The sequence below is a fragment of the Pseudopipra pipra genome, chromosome 13 (genome assembly GCF_036250125.1).
Source record: "Pseudopipra pipra isolate bDixPip1 chromosome 13, bDixPip1.hap1, whole genome shotgun sequence".
In the NCBI taxonomy this organism is placed as follows: domain Eukaryota; kingdom Metazoa; phylum Chordata; class Aves; order Passeriformes; family Pipridae; genus Pseudopipra; species Pseudopipra pipra.
Genome location: NC_087561.1, coordinates 13,599,663 through 13,621,019, shown reverse-complemented (window position 1 = coordinate 13,621,019; position 21,357 = coordinate 13,599,663). Strand labels below are relative to the sequence as shown.

The window sequence follows — 21,357 nt, the reverse complement described above, 5'->3', positions numbered from 1 at the left end:
CACTATTTGCCCATGATACAGATTTAATTGTAGTCAAAATAAACAAAGTAGGAAAGTTCCCATGTAGAGTGATGTGGTCATTAAACATCCAGTTCTGCTGTGTCCTGCTCTGACCAGCCCTGGGCATTTACAGGCCGGTGTGAGTGGTTTGTTCAGAGAATGATTGTGGTATTTAGTTTTGTGAAAAGCTGTGAAGATATAGAAAAACAAGATAGAAAAGTCTCTAGTGCAGAATGTGGTCAAGGGAACCCATGCTGTAAATACAAGGACCTTATATTGAACTACTTAACTATGTTTGAAAAGCGAATTGTACTATGAGACAAGAACATCAAAAGACATTTCCTAAACAATTTGGGGAAGAAACCACAGAGTGATAGGCTATGCAACTCAGCCATGGGTCTGTAGGGAGATGTGCAGGACACACAACAAAACACCAGTAGCCTTAGATGGGAAAAAATGGCACATTCTGAAGAAATATCTTTTCTGTTGCCTTCTGCAGTACCACAGAACATGCTCTCTGAATTACATCAAGTACAGATAATACAGAGGTGCTTGGTGTCTAAAACACTAGAGATGACAGAAAAAGTGTAAAAAATTAGTAGCTTTTGCTGACATCTTGAATACTCTATTTAAATCCACAATAACTATTGGGAGTGACTTTAAATAAAGAAAGATGTACTGTGCTGTTAAAAATTGTAAGGTAGGTTAGCACATATGAGTAATAACAATTGTATGTTTGAAAACAGAGACATGGTATTTAGTGGCAATATTAACCTTTTTTTCTCTCTCAGTATAGATTATCTTCAGTTCTTTCACTGGGAAGTAAACTTGTATTATGAGATGTAACTCTCTTTTATTCACATAGAGCAGCTGAGGAGTAGCAATTATTAACTAATTACCATTACTTCCTATATCAGCTGTTTGTTTTGGTTAGTTTTTCCTATGGGAAAACCCAAAATCAAGGAAAATAATTTCTACTTATTTTTTTACATTGTCCTCTGAAGTAATTCTGTGCAAATTTTTCATGCATGCCTTGTTTCTAGAAAACATGAATGTGGCAAGAATTATGTTCTGCTTTCATGTTAAAACCTGAAAGCAGAAAATCTTTTGGAGAATATAAAGATGGTTGTGATCTAGAATTACAGACTAAGTGGTCAAAAAAGAAAAAAACACTGACAACAGAGTTCCACTAAATTAGTTAATTGCTTCAAGAAGGGGAAATACTTGTAACAAAGAAGTAATACTTAGGAAAATATAAACATAAAAAGCATATTGATGTTTTGCTTCCTAAGTACTAGGGGAGCCTAGACTGGAGTGAATTAAAATCACTAAAGATTTGTTCAGATTTAAAACAATTATTCAGTTTATTTCTGGATTATATAAGTCACTTTAATGAAGGAAGTGTCTTGACACAAGTAAATTTCATACTTTTAGCGTATCATTTAACAGTGGTATAACTCATCCAGCTCCAGTACTTTATGTTTTAAATTAGAGCTAGACTTAGTAAGTACAGCTGAACTGCAGGTCTGCTGTGAGCACAGAGATAACGACCTCGGTAACATATGCAGCATGAAAACTTTTCTAAACAATAGGTGGGAAGCTGGAAACTTCCTCTTCCTATTGACGAGTACAGGCAAAATGTGTAAGTTAACTTGGAACTGAAAAGTTTATAGCCCAATAAATGAACGGTTGTGCAGCCATCTCCCAGCTGCTTAAAAACAAACTGGAGCTGTGTTACTGTGTTACAGTAAGATATAGGCCCTGTGATTTTGTTATTTATCACATTCTCATGCACTCTAAACCATTTTAAACTAACTTCTTTCTAAAGATAAATTTGGGATTTTTTTTAAAAATTCCTAAATGTAAATAGATTCCAACTAAAACTGCAGAAAGGAGGAGGAGGCAGGAGAGTAAAAATTGACTGCAGTGATGACACTGATCAGGAAGAGGGAAAAGAGCTCGAGGAAAGTTTACGGCTCAACAGGAGTAGTGGAAGGATTGTGGTATGTTTTCTGTGGTAGAATGGTTTTGCTAATGACATAGAATTTTTGGATGAAAAGCTGGGGAATGTACTACTGGTTGACTTAGCAACATGTTTCCTGCTTGTGGTTAAGTTAAATACCGTGTGTTTTCTCTTGTGGTAGTATACAGAGCAATTACTTTTCCATTTTTTTCCCTCCAGTGCAGTTAGGACAAAGACATGGACAGTGTTAACTTTCTTCTTTAATTCTAGAAACGTGGAGATTTGAACATTTCCCCAGGACTGAAATCTGAATAGCTGTTTGGTGACCTGTAAGCTACAGCTGGTTGAACAGCAGTTATCAAGTAGAAGCCTATGCTTTCTCTGGTAAATGGAAATTCTATCACTGAATTTATAAATTCTCATAAACCCAGAATCCTTTTCCTTTTTAGATACATTTGGAGTGCATGTCTTCTGCAACCTTGCATGATTGTACTTTTGATCTGTTTAGAGAAAGCATGTTAGACCTGTGAGGTCTTATATTGCTGGGTCAGTCAGTCATCTTCAAAGGCCTATTTTGTTCCAAGTCAGATATAAAATAACACATGTTTTGGAGAGGCTCAAAATATCTTATGTTTATCAGTCTATGATCATTTTTCTTTAAGATAATTGTGTGACCTCTGTCTCTGTGAGCTGCTGTGGCTGTATGACTAAACGGGACTGAGATTAGACACAAAACCACAAGGAGAAATGTCAGCATCTCCACAGCCCTGGCCTTTTGCAGTTACATGTTTTCAATGTTGTGAAATGATATTTGTAAAAGGCATAGTTTTAAAATCCATTTGCTTCAGAGATGAAGCCAAGTTAAGAACAGTTTGTACAACTACTCGTTTCCACCCTCAGGCCACACTATGTTTCTTTCGGAGTTGAGCCAAAATACTACACAGCAAAGTGTCTGCCAGAATGATCTGAGATTTGTTTGGTTGCCTTAAGCAGAGTTGTGGTTTTCTGGGTTTTTTGTTTGTTTGTTTGTTTTCTTTTGGTGTTAGGGGCTTTTCTGTTTAAATTTTCCTAAGTGTGATAGCTACATTATTTCCCCTCACTCCTTTTGCTTAAAATTGCCTGCAGAGTTTATATGCTCACATAGGTCCTTGGTTCAGACACAAAATATTTGTTTCTTGGTCCTGAAAACTGGGTAGGGGTGGAGGAAACAAAATACTGAAATAGAGGAGTATGACAAAAAACATTTTCAAAAAGAACACAGGAGGCTTTAAGTTCTCCTGAGGAGGGTGTGAAGTAGATCTAATGACATTGATTTATAGCAAGCTTTTCAAAAGCTGGTCTCCAGCAAATCCTGTAGCAATGCTCTGTACAATTCAAACAACAATTTGAAGCCACAGGTGAAAACTCTGTGTGGAGACTTGCAAAGTATTTGTAAATAAGAGTTTAAAAAAATGGCATAACTATGCTTAACCAAGCAGCCATCTGTCCCAGGAGAGCAGGCAAACAGCAAGAAGAGGAACTAAGAGCAGCTGTGGGGTGGCTCTTTCATCACATGGTGCAGCTACAGCCTCATGGTTTCACATCTTTTCTCCATCACTTAGACAAAGGTAGAGTTTTACTGTATACCAGCACTAAAGATATGCATAGTCCCTCCACCTGACTTCTGTGTTAAGTGCTTTTCCTTTTAAGATCATGAACATGATCTGAGTTTTACTCCATAAAAAACTAAATTAACTCAAGGCCTCAATTTTCTTGATTTCTGCCACGTGCACTTGTTTTCACTCATCCACAAAGTATTTTTGTTATGTTGTGCTTGCTGCTCTTGAATCTTGGAGGTCAGTCTTAGATGTCAGTCCAACGTCCAGCAGTATGAGTGGTATTGTGGCAAATTTGAGGATAAAAAGTTCTTGAGCATTTAAGACTTATGCTGAATAACCTGTGCTACAGGGTTTGGATTAAAAACTCTTAAATTTGTGCACAGAGATGTCAGGCAGTTGGAAATTATTCTCTATTTTCTCTGACTCTGGAATGACTGAGGTTTGTGTTCCAGTTATAGGTGTTGCTTCATACAGACAGATAGGGGCAGCACAGAAAAAAAACCCCAAGATGTTCACTAAGGCTGACTGAAGAGAAGGGAAAAAATCAGATTTGAGCATTTCTTTTTTATTGAAACTGGGAAGCCATTGTTAAACTGTTGCTGCAGAATGATGCCCTGTAAATCACAAATAGATGAAGTTGAAAATAACATTACATAGACTGACACCGCAAACAAGTGATCAATTTTGTGATTAATTAATTAATTTCATAATTCCAAGTTGTATATGGTTATGATGGTATCATAAACTATGCCCAAATATTTACGGTTAAAGTCAACAAAATGAAACAAATGAAAACTAGTACTAAAAACAAGAGGTGCATCCCAAAGGAAAGTTTAGAACAGAACAGTTAGGCAGGGTTGGCCTATTTTATAACCTACTAACTTCTGCTGTGAAAACTCTACTTTGATTTTAGGACCTCTGCAAGTTTAAGAGCTGTCATTTTATTTGAAAGCTGGTGTTGTCAGATTTTATCAGCTGGTTTTCATTGCTGGATTTAAAAGAGAAATATTTCATCCAGTACTCAGGTAAGCCTCAGACAGTCCCAAGAAATGCAGAAAGCTACCTGAATCCCAGGCCTTATTTAACTTCATGTGTATTACACAGAGATTTGAAAATTCATTGTGCTGGTCTCACTTGCCTTTTTAACAGAACAAGCCCACTGTGGAAGCAGTGCTGAGTCAGGACCCTCTTCTAGAGGGCAATCAACTAATACATTTGTATCTAAATGTGAACTCTCAAGTTGTGGATTGCCCTTGTCCCACTGAAAAAACAAACCATGACCGTTTCCAGTTTTCTGTTTCTGTTTACTGTTTTCTCAGTATAATTTAGCAAGCACAGATTCAGTTATACCAACAAAGTTTGTGTATTTTTCTTTTAAAAATGACAATTATATTAATATGAGGACATCTGTCAACATGATGCCTTGAATAACCAGACTTGTGATCCATGTTTCCACTTCCTGCACTGACACAGGCCATCCTGATAGACCTTCAGTTTACCCAGCAAGACTCAGCCAAAGAGATTCTGGAATCCACAGGAACAGTTTAAGCAATTTTTCATTGTTGTGAACCATGAGCACATGTAGATGACTCAGATATTAGGGACTGGAGTTCTCAATTTTGAGAGGAAAAAATAACTAACTTTTTTATTTTGTGGTAACAATAGTTGAAATTCAGTTAAAATACCATGTTATCTAACCAAGGCTAGGCTGGATGGGGCCCTGAGAACCTGGTCTAGGTGAGGCTGGGAGGAGCCCTGGGAAGGAACAGGCTGGAACCAGCCCTGCCCAGAAGGACTTGGGGGTGCTGGTGAGTGAGAGGCTGGACATGTCCCGGCCCTGAAACCCCCTGTCTGGGCTGATCTCACAGCCTGGGCAGCAGGAGAGGGGGGGAATTCTGCCCAGGTGAGACCCCACCTGCAGAGCTGCCTCCAGCTCCAGGGTCCCAGCACAGGGAGGACATGGAGCTGCGGGAGCGAGTCCAGAGGAGGCACCAAGGTGATCAGAGGGATGTAGCAGCTCTGTTGGGAGGAAAGGCTGGGAGAGCTGGGATTGTTCAGCCTGGAGAAGAGAAGGTTTCCACAGGCTGACTGAATTGTGGCCTTCCAGTACCTGAAGGAGCTGACAAGAAAGGTGGAGAGAGACTATTTACAAGGGCTTGGAGTGGCAGCACAAGTGGAATGGCTTCAAACTGACAGAGTGGTTTGGATATTAGCAAAAAATGCTTCCCTGTGAGAGTGGTGAGGCCGTGGCATAGGTTGCCCAGAGAAGCTGTGGCTGCCCCGTCCCTGAAGTGTCCAAGACCAGGTTGGAGCAACCTCGCCTAGCGCAAGGTGTCCCTGCCCGCGGCAGCGGAGTGGAACGAGACGATCTTCAAGGTTCCAATTATGCTACTCAAACCCACTCTATTATCCCATGACAAACCCACCCACACGCCGCCGCAGGTCCTGCCCAGCTCTCCCTCTCGCTCCACCTTCCTGGGGGTGGTATTTAGGTGGGACCCCCCCGCGGACCCTCCGCCATTTCCTGCCCCTCCTCCCTCTCTCCTCACCCCCCCCCCGCCCTCCGCGTTGCTCCGCACCGCGCACGCGCCCGCTCACGCGCGGTGGCGCCGGGCGGCCCCTCGCGCGTGCGCGTCACAGCGCCCGGGCGGCGGGTCCGGGGGAGGCGCCGGGAGCCGCCCCGGGCGGGGGAGCGGAGCGGGCGGGGGGGACATGGGGCCGTGAGAGCGCGGCCCGGGGGCAGCGGCGGAGCGGAGCGGCGGCACCATGGACGGGCAGGCGGCTCCGGGCGCGGGCGGCGGTGGCGGCGAGGAGCCGCTGGGCTCCGGCAGGATGAACCCGAAGCGGGGCGGGCGCGCCGCGGAAGAGGAGAGCCGGAACAAGCCCAAGCTGGTGAGCGCGGCCGGGAGACCGGCAGGGAACGGCCCGGGCGCGGGGAGGAGGAGGAGGAGGCTCGGACACCGCTCGGGTGCCGCCGCGGTGCTTCCCCGTGGGGAATGCGGGGCGCGCGGAGGGATGGGGGTGCCCTGTCCGACCGAGACCCCGCTGATGTTCCGCGGGCGCTCGGGGGGGCTCTTGGTGGAGGCAGGTGACAGCCCCTGGGAGGGGTGGCGGCTGGAGCCGGGAATTCCCGTGCTCCCGGCGATGGCGGAGACGGGGGACAGCCCTGCTCTGCCCGGCGTAACCTCTGCTCTGCCCCAGTGAAAGATCACAGGGTGGGGTTGGCTCTGTGTGAACAATCCAGAACGCTTCTGATCGGGATGCCAACCACGTGCTTCCCAATGGAACTTATCGGCTAACGCGAGCGTAATGTAAGGATTTGTGTGTTTCCCAGACTATTTTTGGGAAGGTCTCACGCAGGTTGGAGCACAAACCCTCTTTAGGACTGTAGAGTTTGTGGGTTATGCCTGTGCTTTATAAATTTTAAGAAGATATTTTTACCTACAGACACAATAAGTTGAAGCACAGGTAGATTTCAAAGCCAACAGCAGTGGATTATATCACACTTTATAAATTCCCCAGCAGCAAAAATAGTTAATGTGAAAGTGTTACCTTCGATTGTTTACTTCTGTTACTTCTTCTAACACCGAACCAGCCCATTTCAGCTCAGTTCTCTATTACGTTTCCAATTGCAACAGTGTAGCAGACACTTAAAACTTTGCTTCCCCTTTGTCCTGACTAGGGTACTAGTTACAAACTTTATTTAATCTGTTGCAAGCGTTTTCGTAGCTATTGGTAAAACTTAAGTATCGAAGTGCTCTCATCTTGTGCTCCTTCCGTCGAGTGTAGAGCTTTGTGCTGATCAGCCTGGCAACTGCGGTGTGGGATATTTTTTTGCCACTGTAAACGAAGTTAGAAACTGTGTGGGAAAGTTGTTAAATTTGTAACGAATGAGGCATAGAAAAGTTACTGAAAGTTCCAATTGTTTCAGAGGAACTCCAATTGAAGTGGGCTTCCATTAAAAGTGACAATAAATATTTAGGCAAAAGATACCTTAATGTGGTGTCTTGTTTTGTTCCAAGGTGTTATTGGAAACAAACTCATGTTTCCTTGCATGGGGTGAACGTAAGTCAATTTCATGTAACCGTAAGTCAATTTCATATAAACAGCGTGTTTGGTTCTATTCATATAAACAAACCTTTCCTAGTTCCTGGCTAGAGTAGCTAAGAAGGCTTCTTGAAGGTTCCTACCGGGAACTAATTTAAAAATCACACAGGAAAGTGTTTGTTTTTGAAGCTGTGGACATGAATTTGAATTTTGCTGTAGCAGAAGAGAACACTCTGTTCTGAAAAAATTGTATGATTTGAAAAATTGAGGTAAAATGAGCTCAAAATTGGACTGAACAGGGCAAGTATTTCCATTGCATGCTCTATTCAGTTATTCTGTAGTCATTATAGTAGACTTTTATTATTACACTTAGGGGAAAAAGGAACATTATGTTAATATTTGACTTCATTCGCAGTAGTATGATTTTGTTTCTTGAGGGGGTAGATTATTGCAGTCCAGCAGCCCATGGATCAGAGCAGTGATATGTAGCTTAAATCAGATCATTCTGAAAGATAGTTTAGCCCTGAGATAAGTGACTGGCCTCTGATGAGATAAATGAGTGAGTGGGTTGAATGGGAAAGCAGATTTTTGTCACTCTGGACAAGATGTGCACAAATGGGGCATGAAACTGATGTGAAGAGTCATTCACTCCTGAGGAAGGGAAGGGGTGGGATGGAGCATGTTTTAAATTAAGCAGGTGTGAGTGGACAGCCAGATTTAGCAATTATTGCCGTGGGTTTGCAAGGGAAGAATAGGACTGTAATCAGGGAAAGGCTTCATACATTATATAGGAGAATAATCTTACCATATTTTGCTGGCTTTAATTTTGTATGAGGAATTGGTTCTGCTGAGGCTGGTGATAACTTCAAGTACTCAGAGAGCAGCCTTGCTGGTACCTCATCTCTGTTCTCTTCACTAAGCAAATAAGATGAAGGTGTATTTGGGACTTTTGTTAGAGAAGCCACACTGTGCAAGTGCTGAGTGTCATTGGCTTCGTCTACAAAGTTCTCAGAGTTGGTTGTGGACATTTTCTTGGTTCATCTTCGTAACTTACAATTCGTCAAGTTTCAGTAGAGTTATAGAGATGAATCAACCTGCACTCTGTCATGTGTTGTGTGTAATTCAAGGAGCTCCAAGTGTGCTGACAGGAGCGTGTCTCCTTCCCAGAACTTATTTCACACATCCAGGGGAGTGCTGAACAGGGGCTTGGTGGGAGAGGGTGTGCAGCTACATATAGCTGCACATATACATATATTTTTGGTTCCTGGCATAGGAGCTGAAATTAGGTAAAGCACTGGGAAGAAGTCTAGGGAAATGATTTTTGTATGATAGACTAAAAATGGCTCTGGTTGACAGGGAGCTAGGAAGCTGAAGGCATTATCCTGAGGGAAGGGAAACTAAACTAGAAAGGTGGAAGTTTTTTGTGTTCTCCTGATCTTCATAAGAAACTAAGAGGTGGGCAGTGGTGCTTGGCCTGCAGAAATGTAGTGGTTTGTTTGGTTGGGTGTTTTTAAGGACCGAAGCCTGATCGATGGCATTTATTCCTGATTGACAGGAAGTAAGGCTGGGCTATCAAGAGAAGATCATAGAATCCTAGAATCAGCTGGGTTGGAAGGGACCTCTGAGGTCATCAAGTCCAACGCTTGATCCACTACCACTGTGGTTACCAGACCATGGCACTAAGTGCCACATCCAGTCTCATCTTAAAAACCTTCAGGGATGGAGAATCCACCACTTCCCTGGGCAGCCCATTCCAATGCCTGATTGCCCTCTCTGTAAAGAATTTCTTCCTAATATCTAACCTAAACCTCCCCTGGCACAGCTTAAGACCATGCCCTCTTGTCTTACTGATAATTGCCTGGGAGAAGAGAACAACCTCCACCTGGCTACAATCTCCTTTCAGGGAGTTGTAGAGAGTGATGAGGTCTCCCCTGAGCCTCCTCTTCTCCAGGCTGAACAACTTCAACTCCATCAGCCTCTCCTCACAGGACTTGTGTTCAAGTCCCTTCATCATCCTCATTGCTCTTCTCTGGTCCTGCTCCAGCCCCTCAATGTCCTTCCTGAACTGAGGGGCCCAGAACTGGACACAGCACTCGAGCTGTGGCCTCACCAGCACTGAGTACAGGGGAAGATCTGTGCTAGAAAAGAAAATAATAATTTCAAGTATTTCTCTGTAAGGTAATTGATGGTTATACACATACACAAGTAATTAAAGATGAGCTAAATCAGAACTACTAATTCAGTTATTTGCTGCTTTATGTCAGGAGGGACATTGAGGTTTCATACAATTTGTGGAACTTGTACAGGTATTCAGGTTTCATAAAATTTGTGACAGAACTGCACCATGAGAATTTAGTTCCAGTTTTTATCCTAGTAGTGTGTAAACTGGAGTATTTTAAACAAAGTTTAATCTCTGTCTAATATTGTGGGTTTTTTTATTTTTTTTTTCCTCATTTTTAGCTGGCTCAAGGTCTGGAGGTGGGAATGAGAGCCTGGGGTTTTTTGTCATTATCTTTGTTTACAATGAAATGGGCAGAAAATATGTAAATTGTTTTGGCAAACAGTCATCTGGTCTCGTGCCAGCCCTGGGAATAGGCTGGCATGAGGTGGCAGTGAGCAGTTACATGGGTTTGGCAATATGCTTGTTTTGCTTGTTTAAAAGTATGCTTGTTCTGTGAGGGGAAACAGACTAAATTAAGGTTGTCAGGGAGATCGCTGGGATTCCTGTGTTTGTTAATGCTTAACTTAGATGTTGTTTGCTTTCCTCAGTGTTTCACTGTCAGGTGGGAAATGTATAATTCTGCTGGGTACCTGGGAAACGGGAAGTGTTTGAAAGCATCAGTTCTGATGTGATGTAGCTACCATAGCTCACCAAGACCAAGGGCTTGGCAAGTTGATTGTTTTTATGGTTGAGGAGTTGAAGTCAGAGTTTTTCAGAAGTTCCTGGGAGAAGAATGGGAGACAGAGACGATAAAAAGGAGCAGGAGAGGTCCCTGGAGAGGAAACCAAGTATAAAGGGAAAAAATAATTTGAAGGATGGTTAAGTATTTGTTGACCAGAGACATTGGAATCTCTGTTCTTGGAGGTTTGCAAGTCCTGAAAGTCTTCAGCAGGCTGGTTTGAATTCAGTGTTGACCCTGTTTTTTAGGCAGGACTTTGGCCTATGCTGAGAAAAGAATGAGATGCTTTCAAACATCTATGATTCTGTGAGTCAGCACTTGAATAGAGGTGTTATAACAGGATTTGTGGTGCTTCAGGAGCATTAGAACACTGTCTAAGTAGAAATTACATGGCCAGTGGTTTTTGGTGGTGTGTTTTAATTGAAGTTAATAATATATTGTGTCAGTTTATTATCAGCAGAAGTGAGTGTAGTACCAAGTGCCATGCTAAAGCTCCATTACCCCCAAGTTCCCTTCAGGTCTGTGTGGTATCTGTTCAGTGATAGATACTCCACTTAGCTACAACTTAAATATCTGAAGGGAGCTCTCTTTTTGAGATATTGTGATCCTGTCTTTAAAAGTAGATTAGGAGAAAGATGTTGTGTAACATGAAAAACAAATTGTTAGGGGGCAAAAGAGCTTAATTGCAGAGCAAGTGGATTTGGTGATTCACCCAACAAGGAGCAACTCATATTTTGTTTTAAAAGCAAAACTTGTTTGTGCTTAATACTGAAGTCTTTTAAACCCTGTGGGCTTTGAGATTAATCAAAAGCTATGAAGATTCTGACTAATGTGCCATAACCTGGTGTCAAAAAATGTAATAAAAGCTTTTATGAATTAGCTTCTAAACAGAATTTAGCTTGAGAAGAGATTTTCTATCTGTGTTGCTCCACCCATATGAGTGCAGGAGTTAAGGAGTGATTTGTGTGTATCAGTCCCTGTCAGACTGGGTGCTGCAGGTCCTGCAAAGAAAGCTGTGTGCTTTTTACACATGACTCAGATATCTTCACACTGCATACATGACCTATGAGTCAGGTTGAGCAGAGATTTTTGGCAAACAAGTCACATGTATAATGTTTGAGGTCATAGTGTCTCTGAGTGAAATCAGTACATGCCTGCAGAGGATTCTTGCTTCAAGTGTATGTTTGAAGAAAAAGTGCACTGAAATGCTTGTGTTTGAGAAGACTCTTGGTCTCATTAGATCAAAGTCAAGATATCTCAGCAAATGAAGTTAGTTAAGGTGCAAACATTACTGAAAAATATTAAATTAGTGTCTTGGGAAACTCCTTGCTGAGAAGTGTTCTGACATGGCAGAGTAGGGCATGTTTGGTGCTGATATTTAGGTGAATGCTTTAGATTTTAATGAGAATTGATATTGACACTGTTTAAATAAGGTGATAGAGACAGTGATAAGCCTATCTGCCTGTGGTAATTGAACTTCCTGAACTACTACTTGTAAAACAAAACTGTAGAGCTCTTCTGTACAATACAGGAAGCTTTGCAAACAAAGCAGATCCCACCTAGGCTGAGAGGCAATTGTGAGAACTGACAGTGTGCATATCAAATGGAAGTGGTGATTTCTGAGATATTTAAGCAGTGTGGTGCTGAATATCCAAGTTTTGGAGGATGAACTTTTGTTTTTGTATTACAAAATAGCCTGTAAAGCTTACCTATGACACTGGGATTCCTGATGACATGGTAGAAGGAAAAGCAAGGTTTAAAAACTTTCAGTGGGTTACAAGACTTCATATTTTCTGCATCAGTTGCAGTTCTTTGAGGTAATCAATAATGGCTAATAACTTCCCTCTAATTCTTTTCATCCCTGTCCAGATTTAGGGTAGAACAAGTGGTGGTGGTTGCTGCTGAAGCAACTGGCAATTTCAGTTGGTTATTCATCAGTTTTCTTGTTCAACCTTAAAACCACAAGAAGTTAGAAAATTACTAAAATGAATGTTTTCACAGAGTTCCTTACAACATTTCCTTTCAATTCAGGTTTTTGGAGTTTTTTTAATAATTTAGTAACTTTGTTTTGGAGGAAATAATTTTTTTTGTTGGAAAGGGCTATGTTGGTAGAGCAGATAATTTTGGGAGATTGACAGTTGAAAGACTTCCTTTAGTATTTGTGTAACAGTTGATAAAGTTCCAGGTAGACAAAGCTGACTTGTCTTAAACTTGTGTATTATTCTTGTATCAAACTGATCTTTTACTTGAGGTCTTGTGAATCAAATGGCTTTTTTGCTACAGTATTGGTGGAGTGAGCACCTCAAGAATTCCCACTTTCAAGTGGAATTTCCTAACAAGTAGATAAATGAAATGTTTCATGACAAAAGTAGTACTAACACAATCTGAAAGGCACATATGTTATACTTGTTAACTGTTAATTAATTGTATGGGAGAAAGGGGTGACAGTTAAAGAATTGGCTTTTTTTGAGGGAGCAAGGACTCTCCATACCCTCCTTGGTGCTCTACTAACAAAAGTTTTGTGTGACAGTGGGACAGACAGGATCATGAAAATGAACCAGTCAAAACCACTACTATTTACTCTTTCTTGGTTACTTACTAGAACTAATAAGACCAGAGTTATGGCACATTAGAACTCCTCCTTTGTATTGATTTGTCTAAAGTTCATCCACCACTACTATGAAATTATGTCTACTTTTCAGCCTTCTTCTCATGACAGCTGTTTAGCTGGACATGGTGTGAAAGGATCTGCTGTGGCAATTAAATGATATTGTAACATACATCATGATACAAATCATGGACTCATCTGATTTATAGAAACTGAGAAATCCCTTGGAAGTTCAATTCTGGAACAAGTCACACATAGGAATTTTATGGTTTGATACAGCTCCTGAAGGTCTTCAGTCCAGCTGGGTGTGGTAATATTTGGCCTTAAGGTGTACTGCATTCTGTAATGTCACCACACCTTCTCTGTTATATAAGGCAAAAATATTCTCAACAGTTTCTAATAGATATGGGTTCTTCCTGGGTAAACAGAAAACAATCTCCTGGGGAGAGTTGGGAAAAGAGGAATTTCAAGGTGATGCATGTGGCAGGTAGCATTTTTGTGAGGTTCCCTTCTTGGTCCTTTTAGTGATCCTCAGAGTAAAGCATTGGAGACAAGATGGTATTGGAGAAAGTATTAGGTGTGGTGGATGTGTGGTGCATGTTTGCTGACTGCCAGTGTTCTTTGCATGGTGTTACTGAAAATATTTTCAATTTCTGCTTTATAACAGTTAAGTGTGTTTAAACTTGTTTTGAACAAATAAAAGACACTGATTAAAAAGACGTAATTGGAAAGAATCCTGCCTTCTATTCCTCAGTGATTTATGTGTGTGGACAGATAGATATTAACACACATACTCTTACTTCTCTGCTACTTATAGTGGAGATGTTAAGTTTTCCTTTTATAGCAAGACCCCATTAAAATATTTAGTTTGTCCTTTTATGTGAGAATAAATACAGGAGGACTTGCTTGAGGAATGTGAAACTTTGAGCACTACCTTGTAGTTTAGGACAAATTTCTAAATAAAGCAGTTTCAGTCAGTTGGGAATAGTGCTGTAGAATCCCAACACCTGGAGCTGTGGGACTGCAGCTCTGCAGGCAGTAAAGCTGCAGCAGTAGTTTTAGGTTTGTAGGCCCAGGGAACTGCAGCACTGCTCGGTGCAGGTTGGCTTGGAGGTGCACAGGCCTGTTCTCTCCTCTTTCTTAGCTCAGGGATTAGCGAGTCAAACGTTAAAAACTTTGTCCTGGATGGAATCACATCAACAAAACTGCATCCAGCTATGTGTTTAGGCATGAAGAGAGGAAGTAACCAGAGACCTTCAATGTTCTTGCAGACACCTCTTTGTTGCAACTGGTTGGTTGCGCGTTCACCACTGGCTCTGTATCAATTTGTGTGGGTCTCAGGGATAGTTGAACAAGATAAAATAAGTACTTTGGTCGGGAAAAATGTTAGTTCTGCAGTTCATTCTTGTTTCTTACTATGGTAAGAGCAAATGCTGGTTGTTGTCATGACCTTTAAGATATCTGTGGGCTTATGTTTTTTAATGAGTGTGGCTTTGTGAGGAACAAACGTGAAGCCAACATGAGATTCATTAGATTCTAGACTCCTAATAACAGAATAACAGAAGTAGTTAGTTCTTATACAGTATAGATCCTGCTTTCCTGTCTGCACTTTGGTTCTTCTTGTTCCTTCTCTTGCTGTGAATAATTTTTATATCTATTAAATATAAGTAACTTCTGAAATACTTCAGTTTCATAATGGAACTGTGCGGGATGTTTGCATTTGTAATTGTGTGAGTGCATGAGTAAATGAGAACTTGACAGTTATTAGTTGTTGAAGTGGTTACATGTTCCAGTTGCATTAGAACAGGAAAATGTTTACATAAAGAAGAAAAAAGATGGCAGCATACCAGGCTAAGCATGTACACAGATGCCATATACATTTCATTTATTGTGCCAGCTACATTTAAAGGGTAAATTAAGAAGAAAATGCTTGAGTGCAAAACCTGAAACTCAAAGGGTAAACCTATGCTAGATGGCCCAATTCCAAAGCTGGCACATGAACATTAACTGAGATCCCTCAGTCTGTGCCTGTCCCTATTTGTAAGCTACGCAGTAGCATTGCTATCTGATTTTGTATACACTGAAATAAAAATTACGTATAGTAATGAATTCACAGTAGTGAATTTTTATTTTCATTCTTCAGCTTGCTGGAGACATTCCCAGATTAGAAAGGTAAAGCGTACAGGAGAAGGCTTTGGTAAAATTTCTGCCTGTAAACCAGATAAGCAATTTTCATATCTTACAAATATTCATTCACATTTTACTTCAGACAAAGGTTGGGTGGATAGGATGGGCTTCCTAAATCCATTAAGGTTAGGTTATAGTTTGAATCACAGAACACTAATTCCTGAATGACTTATAAGATAAGCAATAATCCCATCAGTTAACATTTGATATTTCAAAAGAATTGTTTTGTGAATTTATGGGAAAACCTTTATAAAATTCATGTGTGTGTTCTGCTGTAATCAAAGCACATATGACACTTAAGATAAACCATTTTTTTTTTCTTATCTCCTTTAGCAGAATATAAGAGATTCTCCATAACCTATTACAAGATTCTGTAATCGTCCCGAATTCACCTTACTTCTTAACAGGGAATCTCACCTGTACTGAAGTCAAATGATACCATGGACTTCCTCAGTATTATGTACAATATAGTTCCTCTCTATTCACTTGCTGCTTCATTTCCTACTTCCCTGAAGGACAAATAATCTTTTCAGGAATATGTTATAAACAGGAAAGAATAGGAAAGGAACAAAAAGCCTTTGTATGTAACACAGCAGCTATAAATTCAATTTAACCCAGTATTCTTTGACTGTTGAGTTACATTATGGTCCATGTCTGTGGAAATTCTTTAATCTTTAGTTTCTGTTCTTAGAGGAGAAGCCAAAGTTTCCCACTATGATAGTTGCACTGCTCATTTTTCCAAGTTTTAGTTTCACATCTATTATTATTAAGGGAGAAAAAAGTGACTTTATCATCAACTTTTTGTAATGTAGGGATTAAATACTGCTCTGATAAAGTACTTGCTCTTTGCTAGTAAGTCTGTGTCTTGGAAGACAGACAATATTATTCTAAGAGGTTGTTGACATGATCCCTGTGACTATGTTCCAAGTCTGCTGGGTACAGACAAAATGAATAGTCTTCACAAGTAATTCCAGCTCCTTTGGCTCCCTGCATCCCTTCTGCTGCCAGTTTGTTTGTGTGCTGTGTTTTGGTTGGTTGGATTTTTGTGGGGGTTTTCTTACTACTTACAAAACAACCCAAACAAAGCAAATACACGTTCTCACTTTCTCCAAGTCTATCAGAGGTAAAATACTCTATTTTCGAGGAACTGCCCAGTATCCAATGAAGCTCTGTGGCAACTTGCTGTGCGTGTTCTGCTTTATCTTCAGGTATATCGGGTCTCTCCCAACAGATATGTTCTGCCAGTTTTAACTTCTGAAATGGTAGCAGAGGAGAGTCCAAATGGACTGTGACACTTATTTCAGTGTTTACTGTACCCACAAGATCAAGAGGTGTTCTACAGAACTATCAGCATGTAGTTAAGAATCTTCCCAAAGCTGTCTGCTCAAATAACAGCAAGAAAAGTGTACAGCAACTGAGCCTGTCCCTGGGCAGGGGTATTAGGCTATACTTGCATTGTCATAGGGGAAGCAAGTAAAGCAGGAATAAAAAAATATTGTGCACAAGTATTAAAGTGAAGAAATTCCTCAAAGCAGTTTGTGCTTCATTTTATCAGAATGATTTCAAACCATCTCTCTCACTCTCAAGTCAACTGGTCATTGCTTCTCTTGAGAGAAAAAAAACTTAGGTTTCAACAAAAGATTAATCCCAGATTGAAAGCGTATAATTGTAGTTAAAAGGGTAAAAACTAAGATTGCACTTGAGTAAGAATGAAGGTGAATCTTATCACAGTAAAAAAAGTGTCTCTTGAGGAAGTGAGGTATAAAAGAAGGAGGCCTATTCTCACTACTCTTAATTGACCAAACTCAGGAGCTTTAGAACAGCTGTGTCTCAGTCTCAGCAACTCCACAATGTGTCTGAATGAAAAGATCAGCCACTTGCACTCAGGAGAGCCCAGAACAAGGGAGGCATGAACAGCAATTTGGTGCCCATCAAGTATTGCCATCCAGCCAAACTGGCTTTGTGCTGCTGCTACAATGAAAGCAAAGAGCTCAAACCCACTGCTTGTATCTGAGCATAAAATTGAGATAAAGTCTTCACTTACTATGTTTAGAATTGTTTTGACATCGTTTTTCCAGTTTAACTGTTCCAGAATGTTTCAAATGTACTTCTCAATAATATTATACCAAAAAAAAAAAAGCTCAGAAGTTAAACAATTGGATTTTTGAAAAATAAGCAGCAGAGGTATAGGGCTGAACGTGGCACTGACAGGCACACTTGGCTAAAGAGCACCAGGCACGGAGGGAACAGTCAGCATCCAACGCTTCCACTGACTGCCCTGGGAGCTGCTCAGACTTCATTTTTAATTAAGTCCCAAAAGTTGATCCAATGACTGTTCAACTGACTAGCAAGTGGTCTCAGTCTATTTTCCTAGGAAAACCACTTTCTAATTTTCTTCCAAACCCACTGATTTGCTTGCTGTAGGTGCAGGAAACAGAATATGTTGACACTGCCAAGCAGTCCTGCCCAGTGCCAGTGCAGTAGCAGCCACTTGGACAGATGGCTCCTTCTCTGATAAAGTATATCTGACACTTTTTAAAGGCACCAAATATATGCACAGAAAGCTACAAAGGATTTTTGAAATTATTCCAATGCACTCCTAATCTACTAGCATTTTACTAAAGGAAGCTTAGGAGGTGCAGCTTTTGAAATAAGCTTTCTTATCAAATAAAGCATAAAACGTAATTGGCACTCAACTATCTGAATCCTATGGGTTTTTTTTTAAATACAGTGTTCTTCAAGAAAGACCATTATGGGCTCCATTACTAAGATTATGAGATTTGAAAGTGAAATTATTTAACCTCAAAGTAAATGCAATGCTAGTCTGCAGATGACCAAAAATGTATATGCCAACAGTGTATATGCTTAGCCTGATGTTTCAAGTACATGAGGAAGCTGCTGTCCTTATTTCCCCATTTACACTGACAGCTGGTGCAGTCCCATATGCTGTCTTCCTACTGTCAAATATAATTTTCTTTTTCTTGTGTCTTTATGCAAATCCTTACCTGTTCTAGTGCAGCTGTGACACAGCCTGTAACACGTGAGGTCTCCCTGGAGGTACATGTTGTTCTTATGGAGAAACTGTATCCATTTCTATTGCTACACTTATTTTATAGAGATTTGCTAGAATGTTTAAAGTGGAAGTTTCTTAGTAAGACTCATTTAGGCTGCTGTGGAGTTTTGTACCTACTTATTTTTGTGAGTTGTGGTTGGTGGGGTTGTTTTGGTTTTGGTTTTTTTTGAGGGGAGGGTGCAGAGTCTTGTTTGTTTTGGTTTATTTTGAAGATATGTCCTGTAAAACCTTGTGTTGGTTAATGCTTATGCAACGCCACACACATTTCTGAGTTAAGTACTAAAATCCACAGGTAGAATTTCTCAATGAAAATGGAAGCATCAAACTAAAAGGGGTTTAAATCTTTCTTCAAAGGGCAAGGTTTGCCATGGCTCTTAAGCTTTGTAAAGAACTTGATTAGTTAAATGTCTCCTGCACATTGAGACTAATAAGCTGGTGTGCACATCATCAAAGCAGTATTGCAGACTGTTTGTTGTGAAATTTATGAATGGAGTTGTGACTTGTCTCTTTCAAAAGTCAAATTTGTAAAAGTTTTAACTAACAATCAGTTGCTAGATACTTTTAAGTGAGGTATTTAAAAGCTGTAGAGTGTCCTGAAGAGAGACAGTGCATTTGTTTATAATGAAAAGCATGCTATACTGTCACAAGACATTGTTTCAAGATGCTCACAGAAAAACCTGTCCTGCAGGATCACTAGATATCAAAATAGGAACCAGATCCTGACTGTACCCAGTGCTGTATGAAGGACTCACCAGTTCTGTAGCACAACTGTTATAAATACAAACCCTGCTGATCCTGGGCTGCTTTACTGGGAACTTCTCTGATCTGCTTGGGACAGAGACTTGATGGAAAATGTTTGGACTCCAGCAGTAGCTCTGGAAAATGCCAGAACGTACTTTATTTTCCTCTGCACTGGCTAATGTGAGAACTGCTTCTTCTAATAGGCTTCTTGAAAATGTTTCTGCAGCTGTCTGACCTGATCTCACTGTCCTGGTGACATCCTTACCCTGTGTCTCATAACCAGCAATTTTGTTGGCTTAGACTGATATGGATCTGCAGCTTTTGAAAGAAGCTTTTAATTTTACTCTGATTTTTAAAGCTTATCAATGAATACAAATAAATTATTTTCTGAAAGAAACTTTTCAAAATACCAATGGCCACCTGAGATACAAATAAACAAACAATGTTAGTTGATTTGTCTTCGTTAACTCCTTTGTATCTTCAGTTACAAATGTGATGAAATTAAGGCTAATTTTTTTTTCAGTGATTTTTATTTTTGTTTTCCAACTTCTGAATTGATTTACTTTTTGGTAAAGGCTTCTTTGAAGTAATCTGGGAGGATACAGTTTTTTGAGTAGTCGCTTCATTTTTGGAGTGTGACAGTGATCTGCCAGTCAGACAAAAATGAAGAAGCTGGTTCAGTTTCCTTCAACATCCATTTTCAGTCAGACCAGACCAGATTGCTGCTTAGGGTCTCTCTGTCCCCCTTGCACAGAGACACGGTGTGGAGGTGGCCTTTTTCCTCATTGACTGAGGATCAGACGATGGCGAGTGTCCAATATGATACCTGTTCCTCTGACATGTTCCCCCCTCCCTCCTGTTTGGGAGCAGTGCTGAGGCATCTTCAGCACTGCGATTAAAGAACTGGTGCCCTCTGCTGTTAATGATCAACCAGCCGGGCTGACCCTTGGGCTTTATTTAGTACGAGGAGTTGTCTAACTTACTTTCAGAACATTTTCTGGATAGTCAGTCTCCTGGAGGGGAAAAAAGTAGAGGAACTGGGAAAAGCAGGCAGCTTCCTGGCTGGGAGGTGGCTGCCACCCTCCAGTTGAACAGCACTGACTCAGTGCTGCCAACATGAACAATTTTCCAGCTGCATTTTGGCAGCCTGATGGTTCACATGCTCCTTGTACAGCCCCAGGGAATGTGTTCAGGTCGGAGATAAAGCCTTAGTTTAAACATTTAAATAATACATATTTAAGGAGTTTGTGAAGCAAACAATATTTTTCCATATGGTGTCATATAGGCCAAATGCAAATGTACAACAATAGTAACAGAACTATGAGTTCGCTTGCTTCAAGTATCTTTGAGACAGCACATGGATTACAACAGTCATTTCAAGTTGGGTTTTTTTGTTTGTTTGTTTTTAAGGAATGCTGAATTGTCCTTGAAGTGGGGAAAAATGTTGCACTAAAGCAAACATGTTGTGAATTATGTTTTTACTAATTTTATTAGTAATGTCAGATACTCTCTCTCATGGATAAAGATCTTGAAAGGCCTAAATGAGTGTGTAGTTCTGGTTTTTGCACATCAGCTTCTATGAGTCTGGTATCTTTTCACAATTTCCTAGGTACTTTTTTAGATTTAATTACAAAATTGAATATGTTAACAGACAGTTAAATTGTCTAATGGGAACATTATTCATTCTCTGAACTGAAGAACAGAGGTTGTAGGAGTGAATTCTATTTTGTGACTGTAAGACCTAATTTCAAGTTGCAGACAACTTTTTGTACTTCAGATATTAAGCAGCTTTGGGCTTTGTCCCTTTAAACTCCCTTGGTTCAGGTACTCATGTGGGAAGTTATTCCCTTCCTGGTTTGTATGCAAATGTCTTTGCAGGCTGTTAAAAATCACTTGTCCTTGAGAGAAGCTTTACCATGGCTTTTGGAGGAGCTGAAGTCAAGCCAAATTTTAGAAAACAGTCATATCATCTCAGTTTAGAAAAAAAAAAAAAAAAGAAAAAAAAGAGTTAAGAGAAGATAAAGTTTCTGTTTGCTACCTGTAGAAAATGAGCATTGCTTGGAGCAGGTGGAGCTGCTTCCTGAGCTTGGAGCCCATGTTGCAGCACACCACAGTTTGCTTGGGCAGTGGGCACTGGAGTTAAAATTGCTGTTAAGTTTAGAAGTTATCCAGATGATCATTGTTTCACTGTACATGTGGTGAACTGAAAGTTACTTCTGATTTTGTTTTTGTGGTGGAAG

The 21,357-nt window shown here is 40.5% G+C and overlaps 1 protein-coding gene across 6 annotated transcripts in view; it reads left to right on the top strand.

Moving 5' to 3' along the window:
* The first annotated feature begins 6,287 nt into the window (after positions 1–6,287).
* The window catches only part of DIAPH2 (diaphanous related formin 2), a 199,554-nt gene continuing 184,484 nt past the window's right edge, over positions 6,288–21,357 (top strand). For 5 of the 6 annotated variants that reach the window (XM_064670108.1, XM_064670109.1, XM_064670106.1 and 2 more), the window contains exon 1: positions 6,288–6,453. In XM_064670108.1, the coding sequence (XP_064526178.1) occupies positions 6,328–6,453 (126 nt within the window). In that variant the 5' untranslated portion in view covers positions 6,288–6,327. The remainder of the gene's footprint in view (positions 6,454–21,357) is intronic. The other variant, XM_064670110.1, reaches the window with a different exon arrangement.